Consider the following 24179-nt stretch of genomic DNA (forward strand, 5'->3'; position numbering starts at 1 on the left):
AAGTTTTCTGAGGACACCGACAAACAAAACCAGAAGCTGACTTCGGCACACGGAGCAGCGGATTCCTGCCTGCGGCCGCTGTACCTGGTGAGGCGCCGGGCTGGAAGGAGGAGGAGGAGGAGGAGGAGGATGCAGAGACATTTCCACGGCCCAGCGGAGAGCCCAGATGAATACCTAAAGCCAGCAGCCGGCTGCGCGGCACCGCCGCCGCGGGCTCCGGATGCGCTCCAGCCCCGAGCGCACGCCGCGGCCGGGGAGAAGCCGCCGGCTGCCGGGGCACACGCCCGCCCGGCTGGGAGCGGGGCCGCCGGCCAGCCAGGCCCGCCCGGGAGAGCCCCGCGGCCGGCGGGAGGACGCGGGGCGCCGCGTGGCACCTGGCCCCCCCCCCCCCCCCCTCCTCCTCCTCCTCCTCCTCCTTCTCGCTCCCTTCCTCCTCCCGGCTCGGGGCATCCCGCTGCTGCGCTGCCGGCGGCGGGGGCCGGTGCACGGCGGGCCGGGCGGAGGAGGGAGAGAGGGAGGGAGAGAAGGAGAGAAGGAGGGAGGGACGGGGGGGGAAAGTTGTGCTCGCTCCTCTCCTTAGAGGCGCCCCTCCCCGCGACGAGGGCGAGCTAGAGATGCTATTTGCAACAGGCTGCCGCCGCGGTAGCGCGTCCCCGGGAGAGGAGCCGGAGCGACACGTGATGTGTCTCCTTATCAGGGTGCGCGGGGCAGCGCGGGGGCGGGCAGGGGGCGGGGGCGCCCGCGGAGCGCGGCGCGGCGCGGCGGGGTCCCTAACCGTGCCCATCTCTCCCCTCCAGGGAGGCGCGGAGGACGGGAAGTTAGCGCGGAGTTGATGAACTTTGCACATCCACAGAAACGCCATTTTGATTCCTTTTTCCGGAACAAGTTTGCGGCTCCCTCCCGTGCGCGCTCCCCCCCCGGCGCGCCCCCGCGCCCCCCCGGCGGCCCATCCTCCCGGCATGTCGCGGCGCAAGCAGCCCAGCCCCAGCAAAGTCCGGCGTAAGTACCGCGGGGCTGCCCGGCCGCCGCGCTCCCTCACAAAGGGCAGGAGCGTGCCTTAACTCCGGAGGGACCTCTTTTTTTTTTTTTTTTCCTTCTTCTTTTCTTTTTCTTGGGGGGGGGAGAAGGAAGGAGGAGGAAAAATAAACTTCTGGGAGGGGGCAGGCGCGGGGGTGAGGACGTTGCAGCGTGTCGGCTGGTCGTGCTACTTTTTAAAAAAAAATGAAATGCTTGTTAGGGGGCGAAAAAAAGTTTCCTTTAAAAAAAAAAGAGGAGGAAAAAAAGTTTGGCTGGCAGCGGTGGAGATGATGATGAGTTCGTGCAGCCTCCCTCTTCCCTTCCCCCGCTCCTCCCTCTCCTCTCCTCCCTCCGCGGCTCCTGTTTTTTTTTTTTTTTTTTTTCCCCTTCCCTGTTGCAGACTTTCTACCAACCAGCGGCACCAGCCGCGGCGTTTTGCCTTCAGGACCTGATGCTCATCCATATTAAACCGTCTGAGCTCAGGAATCCGGCCAGATCATCCCCCCCCTCCTGCTGCAAAGTTTATTTTTAACCAGCCACCGCCACAATTTGGATGGGGCTGCGAGGAAGCAACATCTTCTAGCCCGGCTCGCCCCCGCCTCCCGAGCCCGCAGCCGCTTGCCTTTTAACTTTTCCTTCGGGCTTATTTTCCTGCCGGCGGTGGCGGCGGGTCCCGCGGCGGCCCCTGCCCGCTTTTCCCGGACGGGAGGGCCGCGCCGGAGCTGGGAAGTTGGGATGAAGGCGCCCCTTCTCCGCAGGTAGAGCCGGCTTGCGCCGCGCATCTCTCCGCTGACTTTCCGCTCCCCCCCTCACCTCCCCCCCCCCCCCCCCCCGGCGAGGCCGGCCGTGCCTTCTTTTCCTCGGCACCCCGGTACCTCTCCCCTCTCCTCTCTCCCCCTCTTCTTTATTTTATTTTGGGTTTTTTTTTTTTTCCTCTTTCCTCCTCTTTCTCCACCCCACCCCCCCGGGAGGGACGTGCGTGTCCTTTCCCCTCCCGGCCTGCGCGGCGGCAGGGGAGAGCCAGGCCCGGGGGTGGCGGGGGGCCGCTGCCCCCCGCGGGTCCCCCCCGTCCCGCTGTCTTTGTGCGGTGCCAGGGACACATCCCTGCGCGGCGGGGCCAGCGGCGGGCAGGGACGGCCGGGCGGCGTCACCACTACAGGAAGGAGCCGGGCAGCATCCGAGGCGGGGGGGGGGGGGGGGGGGTGTCCGGCCCGGGGCCACCCTCGCCCCCTTCACCCCCCGTGTCGGCGGAGGGGAGGTGGGGGCGGTGGAGACCCCCCCCCCCCCCCCCCGCCGCCGCAGCGATGTTTCGGGTGAAAACAAAGTTTCGGGCCGCGCGGCTGCCGCCCCCCCCCGCCGCCAGCGCCGCGGTGCCCGGCGCGGATGGGAGCCAGCCGCGACCCGTCTCTCAGGCGACTGCCCTCCCCATCGCCGTTGCTACGGGCCGGGACCCCCGCGCCGCCTCCCCCCGGCGGCTCCGCGGGGGCCGCGGTGAGGATGCGAGGCAGATCCTCCCGCCCAGTTCATAATGCACGGGGCCGGGGGGGGGGGTGTCTTCTGCCCCCCCCCCCCCCCCGCCACCCCCAATCCGGCGGCGGTGCAGGGGGGCGCGGGCCGGGCCGGGCGCGGCTGTTGTTGGGCAGAGCCGGGCCGGGCCGGGCCGCGGGCAGCGCGGCGCGCCGAGATGCTGCAACTTTTTTTTTTTCAGCAGAGGAGGGAGGGCGGTGGATTGAACTTTGTCATGTCGCAGATAAGTTTCCTCTGGCTTCTTCTCCCTGCACTTCTCCCCCGCCTCCCCTCTGCACGCACGCTTGCTTTTTTCTGTTTTTTTTTTCCTGCTCCCCCTTTTTTTTTCTCCCCCCCCCCCCCCGCCCCGTTTCACCTCTCGGCTGCAATATCTTCGCCTGCTCGGCATCCTCGCCGGGTTACGCAGGAGGAGGAGAGCGCTTCTCCTAGCTCAGCACATTTCCCTGCCCTGCCCGGCCTGCTCCACTCCACTGCGCACCCCGTGAAAGCCCGGGCGCCTCCGTGCCCCGCCACCTTCCCATGGCCGCCGCGCCAGGGTGTCCGGCCCGGACCTGATGCTCTGGTCCTGCCCGCTGAGGAGCCAGCATCCTGCCCAGGAGCCACTGAACTGATTCCTGGAGGGAAGGGGGGACACGCACGCCAACCATCCAGTTTTAATCCCGGCTCCCTCTTTCGCCTGTCTTCTGTTGTAGTTAAGATCAAGTGTGGTTACGTATTTGAGAAACAGCTAAACGTTCAGTTCAGTGTGATTTGAGGGCAGTGGTCTAGGAGAGACAACAAATGCAGTTCATGTTTCTTACCATTCCAACATCCAGCCCCGTGCCTTGGGAAAAAAATTTGGTTATTAACAACAGGAGCAGTTGCTAAATAACGCCGTCTTGTCACCCCTGCAGTGCACAGTAGACAGCTGTTATGATGGCTGAAGTTTTTTCGTTGAGGTCTGTAGTTTTGACACAAGCACCGAGTTTTGTTACCGCAGTTCCTGTTTTCCACGGGGTCAGCGTGCGTGAAAGGGATGCAGTGACTCAGGGTCAGGCCAGCCATATTTGTTTTAGGTTTTAATTTTCTCTTTGAAGACTTAAGGGTATATAGTCTTTTCTTGGTGTGCCTGCATAATGCCGATTAGCCTTAACGGGAGCTGGGTACATCCAGGGAAGAATAGGCCCTTTTGTTTGTTAGAAACCCAGAAACAGCATGAATCCATCATCCAATCAATCAGAGTACCAGGGCTCTCCCTCACCTGCCGGCAGGGACACATCCAGCCTCCTCTCTTGCTACAGGGCAGCTGTGCTCGGCCCGGTGTGGCCTCTTTTGCTCCCTCACCTTCCTCCTCCTGGCAGCCGTATTTGGAACGGAATTTGTATCCTGTACTTGGAAAAACACCATCCTTTAAGTACAATCGAGTAAACTTCTCTTCTGCTTTAATTTCGCAGGCAGCTTCTAGTTGTCAAACTGTTGTTTGTCCATCAGTAGTGACTATTTATGCAGCCACTCTTACACGTTTCTTTTAATAACTAATAACCTGAAAGAATATTGGTATTAAGATGGAATATAACAGGGTGTTTGCTGACTGTATTTCTGGGTTTTTTTGTTTGTTCGTTTGTTTGTTTTTTTCAACTGGACTTGGGTGTTTGAAGCTTTATTTGCTTGCAGATTTCAGTGTAGTGAAACATCTTATTCTGACTCAGCTCCCCCAGGTTGTGTGCCCATTCTTAACTCTTTCCAATATGTGGTGACCTTCTGACCAAATGGCTTTTCTTTTTGATTCTGAGGGTCAGGAGATTCTTGGAAGTTTCAAAACTGGGAAAGCTGAATGTCTTCATTATCTGTTAGTAATATTTATAATCCCCTTTGGTACCAAAGGCAAGTACAGTGTTTCCTAAGGCATACAAACATTGACTTCTGTAGTGCTTTTCTCAATCCTTAAGGATTTTATCACTTTGCCTACATTGAAGTCACACCGTAATCACAACAGTAGCTTGACTTTAGCCGGCGAAAGTTTCTTCCTAAGCAGAAATAGTTTGGATTGCTCTCAGTTGGATTTCTCATTTAAATAAAAACTGTTGATGTACTTACTTAACATTGTGTAGATTAAAAACATATAGATAAATCCCTTTGGTTATATTCATTATCCCTTGTAAAAGTAGGTGGTGCTTAGAAGGTCATAGGATAAGTGTTGCTAAGCAGCTAAACAGAAGGATGCTAAAATTAACCTGAGTGTTTTTGTAAGGGATTCACTTTTTAAGTTGCAATGATTTTTTTATTGACTTAAAATACATTTTTTGATAGTAAAACATCTGAAAAAAATACTTAGATGCATGAATAAAGCTTTCCAGGGGACTATGTTGAGTGTTCAAGTTATCTACATACAGGAGTAATTCCACCTTCCCCCAGTACGCCTAAATTTTACCAGCATTGGGCCCTCGATTTGTGCCCTTTGCAAATGTCCTTCCAGAGTTATCTGTTGCTCCAAGAACATCTGATGTATGTTGGATAGCAGCCTGTAGGGACAGTCTTGGGAAAAAAGAAACTGCAAAGGTTCCCCAGGAACAGGCAGAAAACAAGTAAATCCTGTTAGTCTGAAATCTATGCATGTGCAGAAAAAGCCCCTTTTAACTTTTTGATGAATGATGCCTAAGTTTGGAAATCTGTGTTTTAGGTGTACACTCTTAAAACATGTGAAATCATGTCTTCTTCTTTCAGCACAATAAAGGTTGTTTTAAAATGAGTGTGTTATTGGACCATGTTACTGGACCAGTTTGAGACGGCTGCCTTGATGATGTAGTAGCTTCTTTCTTGGGAGATAGTTGTCTGTAGAGGAGGACGGTAGTGCTGCTTTTGGTTCTCCCGAAGGTAGTGAGAATGCCTGTTGCTCTGTGTCTTTTTCTTTTACCTCCTTTCCGGATTCAAGCAAGACGGTCAATCATGGGATTACAGCTTTAAAGTACGCTTTTTCAAGAGTATTCTGCAGCTTGGAAAAGGGCCAGGAGCTGCTTCACGTTCTTTTGAGTGCAGCTTCATCGTGGATGGAGTGTTCAGGTACCCTACAGCTTTGCTGGGAAGTGTCTCAAGGATTAGATGTAAACTTTGGGGGTGAGGAGGAGTTGCCTTCTGAGACTGTGCAACAGCTCGGTTCTTATTTTGGGGTGGGAGATCTGACTTGCCGAGTTGTTGTTCAGCAGTTAAAGCAGATTTTCTTTGGGGAGGTGTATGAGGAATCCTTTCTCTCTGTGTGTTGGGGGGTTTTGTTTTGTTTTGTTTTTAATATCCTACATAAACCAGCACCTACGGGAGCTGTGGCTCCCCCCACAGCCCCCCATTTAGAAGCATCTTTATACGCAGTGATTTCAAAGGCAGGACTCGAGTATCTTTGGAAATGCTACTCTCTGGTGATACGCTGAAAAGTTAGCTATTTGTGTGGAGCCAGGAAGGGCTTGAAACGTGCAGAGCTTTGCCAGGCCAGGTTTGGTTATCAGCGTTTGATTACAAATGAAAATAGGTGAGGTTGGCTGAGGTGGGAAGTGCTGGCTCTGTTCTGGGGTACTTCTGAACAGGAATTTCAGGAGCATTGGCTCTTTGTTCTTCTTTGGTGCAAGAAATCTGATGATGGCTTATCTTTGATGTCTGCCAGTCATGATGTTTTTCCCACCTGAAGGTGTTCCCTCTGCCCCACCCTGCCCCTCTGTTTTGAATAGCAACACTTGAGGGCCAGTGACTTAGAACTGAGTGTGGGCTTCCGAGGCAGCAGTACCGGAGCATTTCACCCCCCTTCCCTCAGCATTTTACTCAGAGCAGGGTGACAAAACTTATTTCGAGCTTGTGCTAATGCTTTATTATGAAATGTTAAAAGTACGAATAATTGCCAGCTGGGGCATATGCTGTGGACTCCCGTTGGATGGCTTGTTCGTGTTGTGCTGGAGAAGGGTCAGAACAAGGAAAAGGGCCTGGACAAAAGGGAGAAGAGTCAGTGGGATACTTGGCTCGTGGCTGTGCCGTTGTTAAACCTGTTAGAGCAGCCTCCTGCAGTCAGAAAGGAATTGTCCTGATGTAACTGAGCAGCGCCTGGACCTGTGCTTCCTTTAGAAACAACACAGGCCTTCTGGTGTATCCTGCCTTTTTTTTTTTTTTTTTTTTTTTTTAATAGGGGTATTTCAGCTTTCAGGTTGGCCAGCCTAGCAATCAATAAAGGTGGTTGCCTTTGAATAGGTGCTTCACACAAAAGAAGTAGTTGATGGGTGGAGACTGTTTATTCAGAGTGATTCAGCTAAGTAAGGCTAAGAGAATCTGAATACCTCTTTAAAGATGTAGAGAAAGGCAGCTGTTTTAACAACAGGATTCACCTGCAGAGTTGCAGCCATCCGCAGAGGTGCTACAGCAAGGGAAAAGAAAAGCTGTCAAAATCCCCCACGGGCGTTGTTAGGCTCCTGAACTAAAATAGGTATTCCAAGGACCATTAGAGAGGGAGGCCTTTCAGGCCTTGATTACCTCTCCCCTCTCCTTTACCAATCTTCCCATAGAAGCATGTGGAATGCAACTTTCAAATTTCACTGTTTTGCTGCACCTAACCTTCCTGAGCAACAATGGCTTGTATTTAATCTTATTTAATTATTTACTTATTTAAACTCAGGATTTCGAGAGATCCTTTTCCTTTTGAGGAAGACATCCCCTCATCCTGGTGCCTGAAGTTGCTTTGAAGATCCATTTCCACAAGGGACGTTATTTGTGTAGAGCTCTCAAAAAGTGTGGGAGAGCTGCTTGCACACAGTGACCAAGTGACTTCCCAGTGTAATTTCTGTCAGCTTTGAAAAATTGAATTTTGACTTCTAAGTCACTCTGGGTAAAAAGTATGTTAAGCATCTTAAAAATTTTCTATGCTGATGTGCCTGAGTGACTTGCTAATTTGGTTCTAAAACATAAATACGTTTTTTGGTTAATAGTGGAAGTGCAAGCCTCTGATACATGTAAGAATTCTCCACTTGTCATCTCCTGGTGGATATTTTAACAGGTGTTAGCAAGTTCTTTCTTGAAACGGCATAAACGTACTCGTAGGTGTTTTAGGAATGGGTGGCCTGCATCATCCGTGCTTTGAAAACAGAGGATGATCAGCCGTTGACGAACCTTTTTTTAGTTAATTTAGGTATGTGCTTCCTCTCTGAAGATGAGAGAAGCAAAATGTTCACATTGAAGTGTAGCTGGCCTTTGCTTTTATTGTGTGATAAGCTGGCTTTAACTCGAGCCCTTGTTAGTCCCGTTTCGTACGGCAGGTGATGTCAGTGTTCAGGTGTATGAGTACCTGGGAGTGCTTTGCTCAGGGCGCTTGCATCACAGCAATAAATTCCATTCCCGTGTTCAGGCCGCACTCCTTCACTCTGCTAACGTTACAGCTTGGACAAGGGGGAACGGCTTTGGGTTTTGTGCCGATAAGCAGCAGTATTTCCTTTAGGGAGCAACATCACTTAATTTGGACTACTCTTAGCTTTGGGTAGGGGAAAGACCCTAGTTTAAGTTCTGCTTTTTGTTACACAAAATGCATTTTCTTCATTAAATTAAGTTCATTATGTCTTAGTGTTTTGAGAACATGAGAAGCAGCCAGGACATGAATACCTGTGTGCTGTTCTTCATTCGTGTGTGCATTTTTTTTCTGATGTTGATGCAGTTGCCTGTGCATCGAGGACAACAGGTGGCTGTGGCATCTTTTGCGTGTGCTTGCCTGCTTCGTCCCCTACTTCTCCCCAAAAACATTAAGGTATCCTGAATTGGTGTTCACCTGGATAACTTGCCTCCCCAAAAATGTTAAGGTATCCTGAATTGGTGTTCACCTGGATAACTTGCCGCACAACTCACATATTTTGCTGTCTATACATCCTGATGCTTTTGGATGGAAGGAAGGAGGGCTGGAGGAGGAGGCGTGTTTTTTAAGTGAGATGCTGAAGGTCCAGGAAGTGGAAGCGCGTGCCATAGAAGCTGGTTGTGGAAGAGATGTAGTTGGGTTACTAAGGGCTTCCATTTGTGAGGTTTGACTGTATTTTCCAGGGGAAGAAGTATGAGTGCAGTGACAAGTGTTTCTCTACAGAGATGTAACTTAGGCCTTGTATTTAGTTGATTTGAAGGGCATATTTCTTTTGGTCTGTTTTTCTAACAGCTGCAGGTATCATTTGTTCTTCCTGCTTATCAGATGGTCCAGCCAGGTGTCGCTTAGTACATCTTACTACATTTCCAAGTAAGGTTCAAAACTGTGGTCCTTGGCAGCTTCTGAAACAAGTTTTGGAGCAACTTCCAGCCTTTGCAGCAGATAGGTGGCTTTTCTGCTTGGTAAGATCTCCTGGCAGTCTTTGAACTGCCAGTAGCATGACTGTCCATGTAGCAAAAGGGTAAAAGAGAGCTGTATCATAGTGCCCCTATCTCCCTGGTGTAAACTGGGTTTATTGTTGGAAGCTGTGCTTTTCTTTAAATAGTGAAGAATTTATTTTCATATCAGGGCTACCTACACTTTGTGGGAGAAGTCTTCTCCATCCTCTGTCTCCATTCCTCCTTTTTGGCAAATGGCAGAGTCTTTTTGCTGAGTGTGAAGTGGCCACCTTGTTCAACCTAACCAGAGGGTGAATTTCTACAGGTGGGTGAAATGATCAGTACCTCAGAGAGGATGCCAGTTACCTTGGGAGGAAGCCATGCAGGTGATAAACTCTGGAGGAAGGAACTGGCGGATTCTGTAAACTCTGCAGCCCTGCTAACTGCAGTTCAAGCAGTTCCCAATCTCTACTTGCAAAGCTTTTGGAACTTGTAAGCTCTTTAAAACTAGTGACTGAGGATTTTCCATGGTTCCCTTTTCCCTCGAGAAAGAAAAAAAGATAGAAATAAATGGTAAGGTTACTCATTTTAGATGCTCAAAAGTCAGCAAATGAAAGTTACGGTGTTCACAGAACAGTTAAGTGGGCCAAGCTGAACACAGATTGTGCCCCGTTATGGTTGCTGTTAGGTGTTTAATAAATCAATAGATGTGTAAACAGTATGTAGAAGTGGAAAACATGGCTTCATTCGGATCAACAGCAAAATTCTTTCAGGCTTCACTGGACTAAGATTTTATGTATATAGTGCTGAAAGCTTTTGAGCATTCATAACATGAAAGACGCCAGGAAACTTTCAAAAACTGAAACACTAATAGTGTCTTCGTATTTTTCTGGTGCCTGAAATTCCTACAGGTGTAGTTACAAAGTCAGTGCATCTGTTTTAGGACTTTTGTTTGATAAACAGCAAACTGAATTTGCGATATAATAGCCTGTTTTGACTAAAGTCTCTTCCATCCTGGTTTTGGGCATCACTGAAACAGTGTGGCCATTGCTGCATCCCTTTTCTAAATCCTAGAGGCTGTGCTTTGACTGTCTTGAGTATACTTGCTCTGGTGAGTGGGAGGAGGACTTGTCCTTCCCAGGCCTGCCCTTCCCTGCAGGAAAACGGGAATGTAGAGAATTCTCCCTGAGGATGGATCTGGGGCAGAGATGTCCCCTGCATGTTTGGGGCCAGAGTTTTTATTTACACCGTTGCGTAACTCTTAATCTCCATAGGAAAAGATGTGGGTTAGTAGATTTGCAACGCCGCAGACTTGCATGTGGCCATGGGCTGCCTGATAGCCGATGTGTGCTAGTATTGCATAGTAGATGTAGTGATGCCTGCCTGGGGTCATCCTGGAGTATTGGGTGATCCAGTGCAGAAGGATCTGCTGTTGCCTGACTTTCGACTTCATGCATTGGCAGCCTCTCTTGTGCCTGCACTGCCTGAATCATCTGACTTGCAATAAATGTTTCCATTTGTGTGCTCACTGTCTTTTCAAAATGATTGCTAAAAACTATTTGGGCCAAAAATAATTTACACTGGACAAGAAGATGCCAGCAGCATGTGCAAATTGCACTCTGTAGTTACTGTCCCTGCTAGTGACTCAAACGGAGCTGCACAACCCAGTAGCACAGATGTGGATTAGGAAAGTCCAGACTGCTGATTTAAAAATTTCCACTATTTCTGGTAATGGATGTTTATAAGAGCTCCCTAGTCCAAAGACCCAAGAAATGAGCTGCTGGTGGTGGTCTTTGTTTAATTCCTAGTACACAGATGCCAAATGTTATGCTTTGATTTCCTACACTGTAAACTCTTCGGGGCAGGGATCAGCATTCAATTACCAAGTTTTGAAAAGCCACCTAACACATTGTGGAACTGACCTGCTCGGCATTACCTCAGTATAAATGTTTAATTATAACTATCTTCTTACCCCACAGTGGAGCCTTTCCAGATATCAAGGTTGAGGCATGCCGGGAACCTGCACTGCTGCTGCTGAGGTGTCTACGTATAAACAGAGAGCTTTGGTTGCAAGGCAGAATTTGGGCAGCTCTCATAAATGCCTAGTTTGCACACAAGGGACAAAGATTCTTTTTTTTTTAATGTTTTTTTCCCCTAGGCAGCATAGGTGCAAGTATATAGACGTGTTCAGGGGTCTGTGTCTGGTTGTTTGGTTTTGAAGCAAATACACTCCTAGCTTTAATACATGTTTTAAAGCATCACAGTTAGACCATGTCCTTCTCTCTCCCTTTTGCTTTAGGTCTGTATGTAAAAATGACAAATGTCAAGGTTCTGAAATTGAGAAATTAGAAGAAGCAGCTGGGAATAGAAAGATGTCACCCCCTCAATACGTCACCTTCCCAAGACTGAAACGAAGTGCAGTTGCTGGCTCTTGCCATTCACAAAGTAATCTAATTCTCTTGCCTTGAGTGACTTGCGTTGTAGCTTTAAAATGAATTCTTAAATCATCCCAACAGTGATGTATGTATCATTTGTTATGTTTATACAACATGAAATTATATGGAGCAATGGAAACATCTAGAAATTAGACCTCCAGAGAAGACTCCCATTTTAATCAGGTTACTTGGATTAAACCAACCCAAATTTAAAACATGTGGGCTCATGTGCTAAACTAGTTGCATTTTCAGCACTCCAGGGGTCTGTCTGGGAGTTTATCGGTGCGTTGTTGTAGTCTGTTCCAGCCAGCTTTGTAGGAGCAGTTTGGTGTTACTAAGGTTGGAATAAACTCATGTCAGATTTTTGTCCACAGTGCATAGCAAGTGGAGGTCAAACACTTGTACAGCCAGTGATACTATGACTTGTTAAGAATGTACGCAGCAGGTCACTTTTCAAAACATCTTTTGAAAAGCAGCCTGTGAGAGCAGTGCCATGTAGAAGAGACATGCATCTTCCTCTGGCATCAGCAAATGGATGCATCCTATCACATTGGACTGCTGAGCATGTTTAGTCATGTTACTGTAATAAGCTCTGGGAACAGGAATGGGTTCTGCCCTGTTGCGCTTCGGGAAGATTTGAATGAATTTGACTGGTTTGTTCCAGGGAAACTCGTGTTTGTATCTGCTGCTTTTGTGCTCAGTACAGAGAAGGAAGGAGTCGAGTTTGTTTCTTGGCTGAAAGGGGGTTTCTTTGCAGTTTAGGAGTGCTAACATCACTCTACTTAAATTCTTATTCCTTAGAAGAGGTAAAATTAAAAAAATCTTGACTTCCAGAATCGTCAGTGTTTCTGGTGCTGATAGTGTACGGATCTGCTTGGTTTTGAGACTCCCCTTTGCCCAGATAAACCGAGTATTAGGGACCCTTCTCTGGCTTCCAGTTGTACCCTTCAGGCATCCCTGTTTCTCCTGCCCCGGTGAATCATCCTACAACATACGCAGATGTAAATTTTAAATGTGCTGTGGCGGGGGTTACTGTCTTTATCCTTTTCTTTTTGTCTTAACACAGCTTAGCCTGATGGCTCTCAAGGTATTTTTTAAATTTGGTGGCGTGTGTATGTCAGAGGCATAGACTTGCCTATGATCACGCCAAGCACTGATCCTGCAGACACTTTAAACACAAATATAATTCTACTTAAGTAGGTTGTTCCATTTAAGTCAAAATACTGGCATGGGCAAAGTTAGGGGAAGTGTTTCAGGACTGGGGCCTGCGTTTAACTTTCAGAAAAAGTATTCTTGACACAAGCCAGAATCTTTAACCCGTGTGAGCTGCAGCTCCAAACTCGTCTCACTGACTTCTGTTTCTGACCTACTTGAGGAGGTATTGCTCAGCCCGAGGAAGTGTCGCACGTCTTGTGGCCTGAGAGGAGTTCGCTTTGAAGACAGACAGCAAGAAACGTGGCCGTGAACCCAAACTCCTTCGATATACGGTGTCTGCAAGAGTTAAACGAAAGCGCTCCAGCAGCTCATGTGCTCTCTCTGTGTGCATACTTTCCTAATCTTGACATGGGGTCTGAGCTGCAGGCTCCGAGGGCGTACGTGAAGTTGGCTCGGCTGTCACCTTTTCACTCCCCGGATCTGGCCGCGGCTCAGCACGGGAACGCTCCCCACCGCTGGGATTACCGGCTGCAGATAGCCAGCTGCCTAAAACCTGCCCCCGTGGGGCTGGCGGGGCCGAAAGTCGCCCTGGCGCGCCTCGCCTGCCCTCGCGCTGCTTCCTGCCCTCGCGGGGAGCAGCAGAGGGAAGAAAAAGTGCTGCGGCGGCCCCTTTCCTGCGCCTGGAAGATGTCTTGCACCCGCCTTGCGCTCTCGAGTTGGTCTGGGTGAGCTTTCTGCTGCTCTGCTATCTTCATTTGGCTGGAGAACAGCTGCCTCCGAGGATGGGTCTGCTTGAAAACAGGGGAACAGCTGTACGGAGTGGGGCCCCCACGGGCCGTCTCTGATGCTGGCGGGCTGTCCCTGCCTGTGGGGAGAGGGAGGACGGAGCACGTGTTTTTCTCCTCTAGGTGACAAAGTCCTAAGGGCAACTTGGGCCTTGGCTGTCCGGGAAGAAAAACTGCAGTGCCTTCAGCCCACAGCACCCTGTCAAAAATTGCTGAGCGTTTCTGAGCAGAGGCTGGAAATGAAAGCTGCCTTTTTTTTTTTTTTTTTTTTTTTTTTTTTTTTTTTTCGCTTAGGTTTCCTTGGAAAGGCTGCCAGTGGCCACCTCACCCCACCCTGCAGACACGTGGGCGGGAGTGGGGGTAGCCGGCAGGAGGGAACATCACCAAAAAGGCAGAGCGACTTGGCTCTTGGCCACGCACAGGAGCAGGAACAGCTGCCTAGATGGCCCCCGGAGCCTCACTGATGTCAGCGTAACCAGCGCTCCTTAAAATGCGGCACCGTGTGTGGGGGGCGAGGGGGAGCAGGGCTGGGAGCAGGTTTAGGGGGGTAAGCAGTACGTAAAACAGCCTCTGGGATTATTCCCCTACCCCTTCAAAACAGACCTCTGCTTTCTGTAGGAATGGGAAGGTTTTGGATGAGTGAGTGTTATGAGAAATTCGTCAAAGTAGAACAAGTTACCGAAAGCAAGGAGCAGAAAGAATACGTGTTGTAAAATTTGTGTCTGTCTGCGGTGTGTCTGTTTGCTTGATTTTTTTTCCTTTTAAGAGAAGTGTGGCTAGGAACAGTTCGGCACTGTTGGATAAATCTGTCAGTGCCGTTCCCTTCTCTCTCCCCTATGTTGTCTCTGAGAACCTGTCACACTGTGACAGATCACACTGTCAAACATCATACTGTGTTTGAAAAGTATCTGGCTTGCCTTGGGATGCGGTATGAAATACGGCAGGATGTGGCATCCTGCAGGGGGCATGTCATGTGTGCTCGCTTGGCCTCCTGCACTTGCTTGAGCAGAGGAAGGGAATGCGCATCAGAAGAACACAGTTGTTCGCAGCTCCCTTCCACTCCCTTGTGTTGTTCCAGAGAGATGGCACTTTGCATTACCCGAGGTTTACCGAAACTGCTTTTCCTCATATGTTGATACCAAGGGTCCCTGGTGGTGAGAGCCTCTGCGTGGTTAAGGGCGGTGGGGTTATCTGTCTGACCTCTGTGACATGGGATGCACAGTGCAAAATTACTCCTGTGATAGGTGCTGAACTGAATGAATGCAAGTTCCTCTCGGGCCTGATGTGTCTTCTTCCAATGTAATAGCTAATTCAGTAGTTTCTGAAAGTCGCAAGAGAATCTGACGTGTAGCTGGAAGTGCTGAGGGAAGAGGATACCAGCTTTTCCAGAACTGTGCAGCTCAATCACAGAACGAGGTTGGACTGGACATGAAACTGGATTCCAGGGTGACGTGGTGATTGCAGCCTCCGCCGGCTTTGCTTCTTCCCACAGCTGGGGAGTTGATTTTCCCAGTAGGCCTGTGCCAGCATAGTCCTGCTGCTAGTCTTGTGGTGTTACCCCAACACAGAAGTTGTGCTTGAATTGCTTGCAAGTGGTATGCAGTGCACAAATCTAGGCGACAGGGGTAAGCCAGCCTATCCGCGCTTGTTGCAAAGCTGAATTTGCAAAATGCTGTCTCCATCAAGGCCAGTGTAATAATAAGTTGCACAGATTTCGTCTTGAAAAACAAACAGCGTAACATAGGCGTTTGGGGAGGAGGGTGTTGCGCTCTTTTATAAGGCTCTTGCTTTTGTTCACTCAGGTTAACTTTACGAGTCAGATCAACATTTCCTATATTATTCCAGAATTCTTGTAGTAATTAGCAAAAATGGCTCAGGGTCACAGCAGTTGTATGGGACCGAGTAAGCATCTATTCACATTCTTTTCAACTGGGACCGTGGCATGAAAAATTTATTTACTGAAGGTCACAGAGGGAGACAGTAACAGAGGCAGGAAAGAACCCAAATACTCTAAATCCAGTCCTGTGTCTTCGCCATTAGATCATGCTTCCTGTCTAGGCAGATGAACCCACATAAAAACCTTGGTTCACAAACAGGTGACATTCAAGTACTACCAGAATTGTAAAATATGGCTAGGGCTAATATATTTGCTCTGACTTTCATCTTGAGTGCCTGGTGGAACACCTGTAAGTATTTACATTTTAACATGAGCTTTTGTGCTTGTGAAAGCAGACAGTTTGACAGCAATGACCTCTCGCACAAAAGCCTGAATAAGTGATGAACTTCCAACAAATCCATGACCTGAACTCTGTTGGATGCATATTGAAGGCGACAAGTTAATACGGCCTGTGGCAGTACCAACAAGAGGCCTGGCTCTGTGCTGGACTCTTCTGCTGGAGGTGGTCCGCAAACGTGCCTCTAACCACCATCCCTGCCCAAAGGCCTCTAAGTAAGTGTGCCTGTACTCACTGCCTAGGTGAGGGGCTCGGGCAAATGTTTGCTGCAGAAGTTACTTCGGTGTTTTCCAGAGGTTTCTCATCCTGCTGCTCTGCTCTGACCCTGGGTCAGTGTTGCAGAGAAGGCAGAAGCGTGGATGTGTTTCTTTCCTCCCAAGCAGTGCACTACAGAGTTGCTGTGATTCAATTGAATTGAGTGGTAGTTAAAACTTCAATTATGGGCAGCTCTGGAGTTGGACACGTCTCTGCTGCAAGTGTGGTAACCTGTGGCCGTCAGACAGGGAAGACGGCCGTGGTACGGTAACCTCTGAAATCACCCTGACCTGAATCATGCTGAAGCTGCGGCTCCAGCAATGTTTCCTCAGGACTGCCCTGTCCTGGAATGAGCAGTTCCTGGTACCTGCTTCTCCAGTGAAACTTGGGTTCAGAGCGGGGAATGCTTCTTAAAGCTGACAGAAATGCATCTGGATCTGTGGCAGAAGGTTTTTTAGTCTTGTGGAGTAAGTTATGCTGCATTTTTTTGCCTGCAGAACTGAAGACTAGAGGGAGTCCTACTTGTGTCTAATACCAAGTCAGACCAAAAGCCCATCTAGCCCAGGATGCTGATCGATGTGGATTTATCAAAACGGAGTATGGCAAAAGGGCACCTATTAATGATGCTTTCCTAGGATAGTCTACCAGCAATGTGCAGCTTCTGGAATCTCTTGAGCCAAAGGGTTTTTATATAGGTTCAGTAATTAGGTTCAAGAATCCTTTTTTCTGAGCTTGTCCTGTGGCTTTTTGAACTCATACTGACACGTGGCATGTTATGGTGGTGTGGCAGTTTAACTACATGCTCTGTTGCAGAGGAGGTGAAAAAACAACTTTCTAAGACTGCCATTTGATGCTTCCACTTGATACCATTTAGGACTTGTACTGTGGGAAATAGCGAGTAATCATTCACTACCAACCTTCTCCATGCCTTTCAGGATTTTGTGGACCTCTGCTGTATCACCTTCGTGGCCTTCCTCCCAGGTTGGAGTCGTGATCTGAATATTGGTTATTATGCAAAAGTTGTTTCGTGCTTTTGATTACGTTGTTCACCAACACTTGTTAAAGCTTCAGTTTGCCTTGTTAACATCTTTCACGGGCACATGCCAAAAGTACTTTTATTTGCCTACATATTTATTGCTGTAAGACATATACTTGGACAGGCTTAAATATTTCCAGGTGCTGCCAGGATTCTCCTCTTCAGCAGCTTTTTTAGGAAACTTTCTGAGTGTTGGCAGGTTACAGGCAGAAGATGCTGATTGGTGAGGGCCCACTTACTTCCATCCTGATTACTTGAGAACTGCTTGTTTCAATGGTGCTTTGCTTGCTGCTTTCCTTCCCAAATACACTACTGGTTTCGAAGGGCAGTGTCCCTGTATCCCTCCACTTAATATCCCCCCCCCCCCCCACAGATGGCAGCCTGAAGCATGCCCTGCGTATCTAAAACCTTAGTGAATGCAACTTACCCAGAGACAAGGGACATTTGTCCTTGTTGGCTCTGGGGGTATTTCTTTGAGCTCCACTCAAACCAAGTGATACTACCCACAAAAAAGTTGGCCTGCTTTCCAATGCTAGCCTACTTATTTGGGATGGTGACTAGGATTCACCCATCTGTTTGGTCTTGGCGGGTATCAGAGGAATTGTTTTGAGCTCTCTGAAGTAAAATGTTTATTGGTATAACTCTACTGTGTTCCCATTCCTTTTTTTTGGTAGTCTGCCCACCCGCTTGTCCACCTGTAGGACTGCTCCATGTTGGTGGACTTGGAGATTTTACTTTTTGCAGCTGAAAGAATTTTGCTTCAGTACTAACCATACCGCTAGTATTTACTTACGTTAGATCGTGCCCAGGGTGCTTTACAAATCAGTGCCTGCAATGCTACTGAAATGCAGCCACTTCTGAAGTGGAGAGTGAGAAGGGAGAGGTTTAGATCAGGTCACGCTAACCCCTTTCTTTCTCTGTGTTAAGTGCTGTGCATTCTTCAGTACTGACATAACCTAAAAAGGAACCTTGGTCTTTAAAGCCCTACCTTAACCTGCCTACCAAATGATGCATGCTACTTGATTTGTGTTTAGCTGATGAAAAACTTTATGCCAACTTACTAGAACTGGGAACTTACTTGCAAGGGTGATGCTAGCGATTTCCAACCTTTTGGTAAAGAAAGCCTTTCACAAAGAGAATGGAGCTTTATCTAGGTTACTTATTCCCTTTATTAAGCCTCTCAGGATTGATGAAATATAGTGGTATTAGGAGAAACAAGCCCTGTTCATCGCGTAGTACTGATTTATAATGATAATCTTTCAATGTTGCTGTGTATAAAACCGTTCTAATAAGCTGTTCAGCACTTAGCGCTGGGCTCTGTGAATTACGTAGTGTTTGGAAGTAGCAAGCATATCTGTTTGGAGAAAGGAGGCAGGGGCTGTCCTTTTAAACTATCAAGTTGTGGTTGTAATTCTGATTGTTGAATTCAGAGCTTGTCTTGTATTGCTCTGCTGCTGCTCTATGCATTTAGTATCTTAAATTTAAATTTAGCATCCTGAAGGCTGTGTGAGGACCAAGGAATGGAGCTGTAGCGTGGCACATGCTTTGCAGGTGTCTCTGCTCTTGGGTGTTAGATCTGGAAAACCTAAAAGCTAAAATAAAGTCATTGTGTATGTGTAAGCAGGAGGGCATGTTTATGTTTCTTTAATTGGAAGTGTTTTCTTAACTGCCTTTTTTCTTAGGGTACATATCCTAAATATTAAAGATTTTAAATATCTTAAAGGTACACCCTAAAGTGCTAGGCCAAGAAGCTGATAAGGACTTTCTGTATTTGTACCTCTGTGTTCCGAAAGGTTAGTTTTGGCTGGATCAGTTCTCTAATCTGACTTGCTATGCAGCTGATTTAGTTGTGCTGGCACAAGGAGACAGTGGAGAAGACATAGCAGAGGAGGACGGGACTTGTGATTGCAATGCAGATAGAACAGATTTTAAAAGTTCATGCAACTATCATTAAACAGACCAGTGCTCAAACCATCAAAACCATCATGTCTTTGTAGTGAAGCAGGGGCCAGGAGGAAAAGTGGAAGAACCAAGTGGGATGCCTGTTCGCCAGTTTATCTTTGCAGGGGCCTCGAATCAACCTTGGATGAAACAGGAGGCATTGCTTGCTAGGATGGATCCTGGAATCCATGCAGCAGTGTTGCTGGGTTGATGAATTCCTGCACACAGAGCCTAAGCCAAGCTCTGCTCCATGGGTGAGGGGTCATTAGCAATGTCTGTTGTATCTGTCCTTGGTTATAGGAACTGCATCTGCTGTGTTGTTGGGCTTAGGATCTTTGCCAGCTTGGAGTTGCGATGTTGAAAAACCACCACAACCGTTTGGTTTTTTTTTTGAAGATGCTTCATTTTTAACTTGTATATTCTCATCTGCATTCTGGCTTCCAGCTTCGCTGAAGGTAAGCGTGAGCGTCCACTCCGTGGCTACTGTCAGTTCATGGGTATCTCGGTACTGTGATGCCAGTAACTCTTAAGAGTGGCAGGCTTATGTTTATACAGTCACTTTCCCCTGCCCTCCCCCCTTTTGCTTTTCCCACTTGCCCCTGTCTTTCAGGTACATTTCGGTGTTTGCCTTCAAAGGTTGTATTTAACACCGCTTGTATTTTAACTCTTTTTCCCCCCACCACTTCAAGGCAAGTATTCTTCCAGGTATGTGACTACAAACAATGGAAAGGGAAAAATCTCAATGGAGATCTGTGTGCGATGTTTGTTATCTCTTTGAAGCTGCCTTTTTCTTAAGAGTCTTTTGATATTTAGGTATTTCCTCCCAGCTTTCCCCTTTCTGGTGTGTCTTTGCCTGGATAACTAAAAAAACATTCATAATGATGTTGAATTGGTGACTTCAGAATGGTTTCCTTGGCAACTTAAATGTGTGTTTGACATCATAGGATGAAGAAGCAGCAAAAACAGCTTAAGGAGGGGGGTTTGTTTTTGTTTTTCATAATTTGTTTACCCCCTCACCTCTAGTAGTTCATTCCTGTTGTTGTACTGTAATTCACCTCCTCTTCAGAGGTGCTGATACAGGGGTTCGTGGGGTTTCTCTGTAAGCCTTATCTCTAAAATGATCTGGATCCTTGCCAGTCCTCTTTCATTTTTTCTGTCTTTCAACAGTCACACCTCACCAACTTTTGTTTTGGTCACTAAAGAGGCAGCAAACCGTAGGCTTTTCCTGGCATGGGAATGAGCAGCCAAAGGAAGGGGAAGAGCTTCTGGAGAGGTGTTGAACTGCAGTGCAAGCAGCACAAAGCTACATGCTGTTTGCGTCAAGAGGCTTGAGAGTTTCAGCTGTGAGATAGTCTCGTCTTCCCATCTTACCGCATCTTACCACACATCACACATTCTCTGTTCGCTCTCTTGATGCAAATCTCTTTATTGCATTAGCCGTGCAAAAAATTCTGTTGCTTCTGTAAATCCTTTAGCTGTTCTGTTCTTTCTCCTCCCAAATTAATTTCCATCTTAGGAGAGTATCTTTCTTAATTATGCTTGATAGTCTGTAAGGAGATCATGTTTCGTCATGTAAGATTGTGGTCCAGGTTTTGTTGTGGCTGAACTGGTAGAAATCTGGTGCAACTTTGCCAGTGTCGGTGCAGCGTCTTTTGTGGAAGAAGTCAGTTTGAGTAGCCAGGAGCAGGGTATCAATCATTGTGCAGAGATACCAGCTTAAAGAAAAGAATAGTGAAGACTGATGTAGGTTTTATTGGAACACCCAGACTTCTGTTATAATATGGAACTAAACATATGCTAAAGGCGAAATAAGTACAGTAACTGCAACAGCACATTTCCAAGAAAATTGTCTTGTTGCAAAGGAACGTGGACTGTGAATGGGCTTTATGGCATCTGCACACTTAGTACAGCCTCTATTGGTAGTTATCATCAGTTACAATAGTCCATTTGTTTTTAGATTTCTGAAGTTATTTTTTATAACTGTTTGGGGGAGTAGCGTGTAAAACAGGGCAGCATGTAGAAATCTAAAACTCCAGCCAAAAGACACCTCCTTTTTGTGTCTACGTGTTGCAGCTGTCTATCTCTTGGCAGCAGGCAGCCTGTGTAGAATGTGAGGTTTTAGCACTGAAGCGTGGAAGAGTGAATTAAGGAGTTCTAAACTTAAAACATTCTTCTTTTCTAGGGAATTTTAGTCCTCACCATTGCTTAGTTATTTGGAGACTATTTGTAGGGTTGTTTTGTTTCTTTCGGTAGCTCCTTATATTCACAATATGATAAACTGAGACAGGTCGCTAACTCTTCAATTTTCTCAGTTATTCTACAGTTTAGTAATCAAATGGAGTCAGTTGCATGGATACCCAGCTGGGAGGAAATACAAAGAAGAGCGTGTGTGTTATTTTTTTATGGGGAGGGAGGAGGAAAGGGGAGATTTCAGTTTTTCACTGTGAAATAGACTTTTGTATAGGCCACATAAATGTTTTGCTTAGGGATGTCAGCACAGTACATGTTGTTTCTGCATAAACTATGGATAGCATCATAACACCTAGGGCATAGTTACACCTTTTAATCTCCCCTTGTTACACCTGGAAGGGCAGAGGATTTTGCGAAATCAGCCAGGGTAGCAGCTTTCCTCCAACAACTTGACACTATGAGTATTTGCATTTCCGAGTAAGTAGATGAACACTTTTGTGCCAGGCAAGCAAACTGACAAGGGAAAGGTGTAATAACACATTGCGAAGCTTCCTATTAAAACCTATTTTTTTAAAAAATACGTTGTGCATTCAGTTACGCAGGTGTTGTCAGAATAGAGGGTGGAAACGGCATCCTCGGCCTTCCAAGGAACGGGATTCGGGCGATGACCTCCATCTCCCTTGCAGAGTAAACCCTTGCCTTTTGCCCAGGCTTTTCGTTATTCCAGCCTGGCCTGGGATGCGGTTTTCCTTTCAGCTGAGATACTTGTTCTGCTGTAGCTGTTGCATCTGCACTAGGCAGGCAGAGAAAGCCGGCACGGGCGGTTTCGTACACCGGTAGTGCTGCTGCCTTGCTGGTGAGGGGCTGGGCTTCTCTGACTGAAAAAGGTACGGTTAAAGTCGTTCAGCTTTTGTGCGCGTGGATGAAACCTGACTTTTCGCTCCACGGAGAAGGTTAAACCTTTCCGAAACACGTGTGTGTTTTAGCGTGCAGAGGCCGTGTGGAGCTTCAGCAGGTTTCAGCTTTTTTTTTCCTTTCTTTGGTTCGTAACTTCTGCACGGCTTTTGAGCGCCCTTGCTCCTCGGGAGGCTGGTATTCTAAGGAGTGGAAGTCATCCCGGGGAGAGGAAAAGGACAAGCTAACCTTGGCACCTGGGGCCTGGCTATTATGTTGAGCTTCCTCTGCGGGGCGGCGCGGGGCGGCCGGAGTGATGTTCTCACAGCAAATGGAGGAAGTTGCTCTAGCAGAAGCAGCGCTCCTGGATCTCCTCTCGCCGGGGGGATGGGGCAGGGTGGTGAAAGAGGGTTACACAAAGCACCGAGGTGGGGAAGGGAAGGAAAAAAAAAACAAAAAAAAAAAAAACCAACCCTCATCTCTCATCTACGTGCAATGGCTCGACAAACTTGTCATTAGACCGAGTATTTCGGGGAGGCCGGGAGGGGTTGGGGAGCGGAGGCCGTTTCCCCGGCCGCTGCCGGCGGCGGGGAAGGGACCATGGGAAGGAGCCGGGGAAGGATGGAGGGGGGCGGCCGCTCCTCTCCCCGGTTGCTGACTAAACAGTTATGTCAGCTGGCGGTCGGGGCGGCCTGGGGATTTGTGATAGAGCTCCTGGAGGGTGGGGGTGGCTGCGCGGGGGGAAGGGAGGGAGAGGGCCGGCCCCGCCGCAGCGACTGCTGCTCTCGCCTCCGGCCGCGGGGCGACCCCGCGAAGTTCTCCCGGGGATGCCCGAGCGAAGGGGACGCGCGTGCGTCTGCCGTCCGCGTTTGTTTAAACGTCGGCGCGGGGCCTCGAAGGGCGAGCCCGGCCCGCTGGAAGGCTGTTTCCCGTCCGACTGGCGGTACCCGTGCCTCCCTCGCCCGCTGAGTCAGGGCCCTCCGGAGCACACGCCTCTCTCTGCCGGCATCGCCGGAGCCTCTCGCCGGGGCGCGAGGAGCGCGCGTCCGTCTGAACTTGGTGCTGCTCGCAGGTGCTCGGGGAGAGGGCAGGCCTGCGGGACGGAGCGGCGCGTCTTGTCCCCCCGCCGGGCTCTGGCCGGAGCTCGCCGTGACGGCGCGAAGAGCAGAGGCGGCGGCAAGGCTCGGCCAACGTGCTGCCGGCTGGTCTGCCGCAGGTAGAGACTTCCCCGTCGAAGCGCGGCCTGGCGCTGTTAGAAAGTAGACGGTGAACTCTGGCTGCTGTTCAAGTTTAACGTTTCCTTTCTTGGCCTTGAAGGCAGATGGAGCCCAGGGTAGCCCTTACGCAGAGCAGGAGGTATTTATAATGATTCTTTCAGGTCGGTAATGTTCAAATCCTATTTTTCTGTTCTTCTTGTTTTGTTTTCCATAAATCGTGTGCTGTAAAGTTGGAACAGCCTTGGAACAGCTGTGGCTTTTCACCCGTGTGCTTCCCTCCCCTTCGCCCCCCATTAGGAGTACGTGAAGGATGGGGTTGCATGTGAATCACCTCTATACCTATTTCACTTCTCCTGTCCCAGCAGTGAAAGACAGAGAAGGACCCTGTCCTGACAGGCAAAAAGGGTGTGTGTCTCAATTGTTTGAGGTCAACTGAGTTAGCTGAACACAATTAAAAAAAAAAAAAAAAAAAGGCAAGCTCTCTCGATGCTCCTTAAGGTACAGCCTGCTGTGTCCGAAGCCATGTTTGTGGCTGTGCGAGACCAGTTAATGTGTTAACCTGCATCTTAATGAACATTAAGATAGATTTTTAGTAATGTTAATCTGACTCAACTGAGCTACCATGGTTGTAGTCGTGAGTGAACCTGTCTGGCCCACGTGGACAAGCTTGCTGGAGGCTTTAGTTAGCAGGACAGCACCAGTCAGTGTTTCTAATGGTCTAATTAAGATGATTTGCTTTTTCTTTTTTTTTTTTTTGTTTTCTTCCCCAAAGCTGAGTGCAGTATGGAAGATGAGTGAAGGCTGTAGAAAAATGTTTATATTGTGATGTGGAAATCTACAGATCTCGCCCAGGAGTCGGTTTGTTGTACCTTTGTGCAGCTCTCATCACCTCAGCGCAGTGCTCAGCTGGGTGTGTCGTGCCTGGCACTCCTTCACAGCACACTTGGATGCTCTTTTATGCACGAGTCAAACAGGAGTGTGATTTCGTAGGGCCTTGCACTCCTTTGCTGAGTGGCCTTACAGATGAGCTGGGCAGCTGGACTTCTGTCAGTTTGTTCTCAACGATGTACGTGTCTGCTAGCCAGTGTGGGAAGGTTATAAAGCACTAAAGTATCTGAGTAATGCCTCAGTCTCCGTTCTGCTTTAAACGCAGCTGGCCACAAGAGTGAGCACCTTGTTGAGAGGGTGTTAAAATAGATAAAACC

At 48.5% G+C, this 24179-nt stretch overlaps 1 protein-coding gene across 4 annotated transcripts in view; it reads left to right on the forward strand.

Annotated features, from left to right (window-relative positions):
• The first annotated feature begins 727 nt into the window (after nucleotides 1–727).
• RREB1 (ras responsive element binding protein 1) overlaps nucleotides 728–24179 on the forward strand; it is a 124289-nt gene continuing 100837 nt past the window's right edge. For 2 of the 4 annotated variants that reach the window (XM_030041858.2, XM_030041861.2), the window contains exon 1: nucleotides 1031–1775. Coding sequence is in view for 1 of the 4 variants with exons in the window: in XM_041118327.1 (XP_040974261.1) it covers nucleotides 960–999 (40 nt within the window). In the remaining 3 variants the exon portion in view is untranslated. Of the gene's footprint in view, nucleotides 1000–1030; nucleotides 1776–24179 lie in introns of those variants that run through there. The other 2 variants (XM_041118327.1, XM_030041860.2) reach the window with 2 other exon arrangements.

This window comes from Aquila chrysaetos, chromosome 18, assembly GCF_900496995.4.
Source record: "Aquila chrysaetos chrysaetos chromosome 18, bAquChr1.4, whole genome shotgun sequence".
In the NCBI taxonomy this organism is placed as follows: Eukaryota; Metazoa; Chordata; class Aves; order Accipitriformes; family Accipitridae; genus Aquila; species Aquila chrysaetos.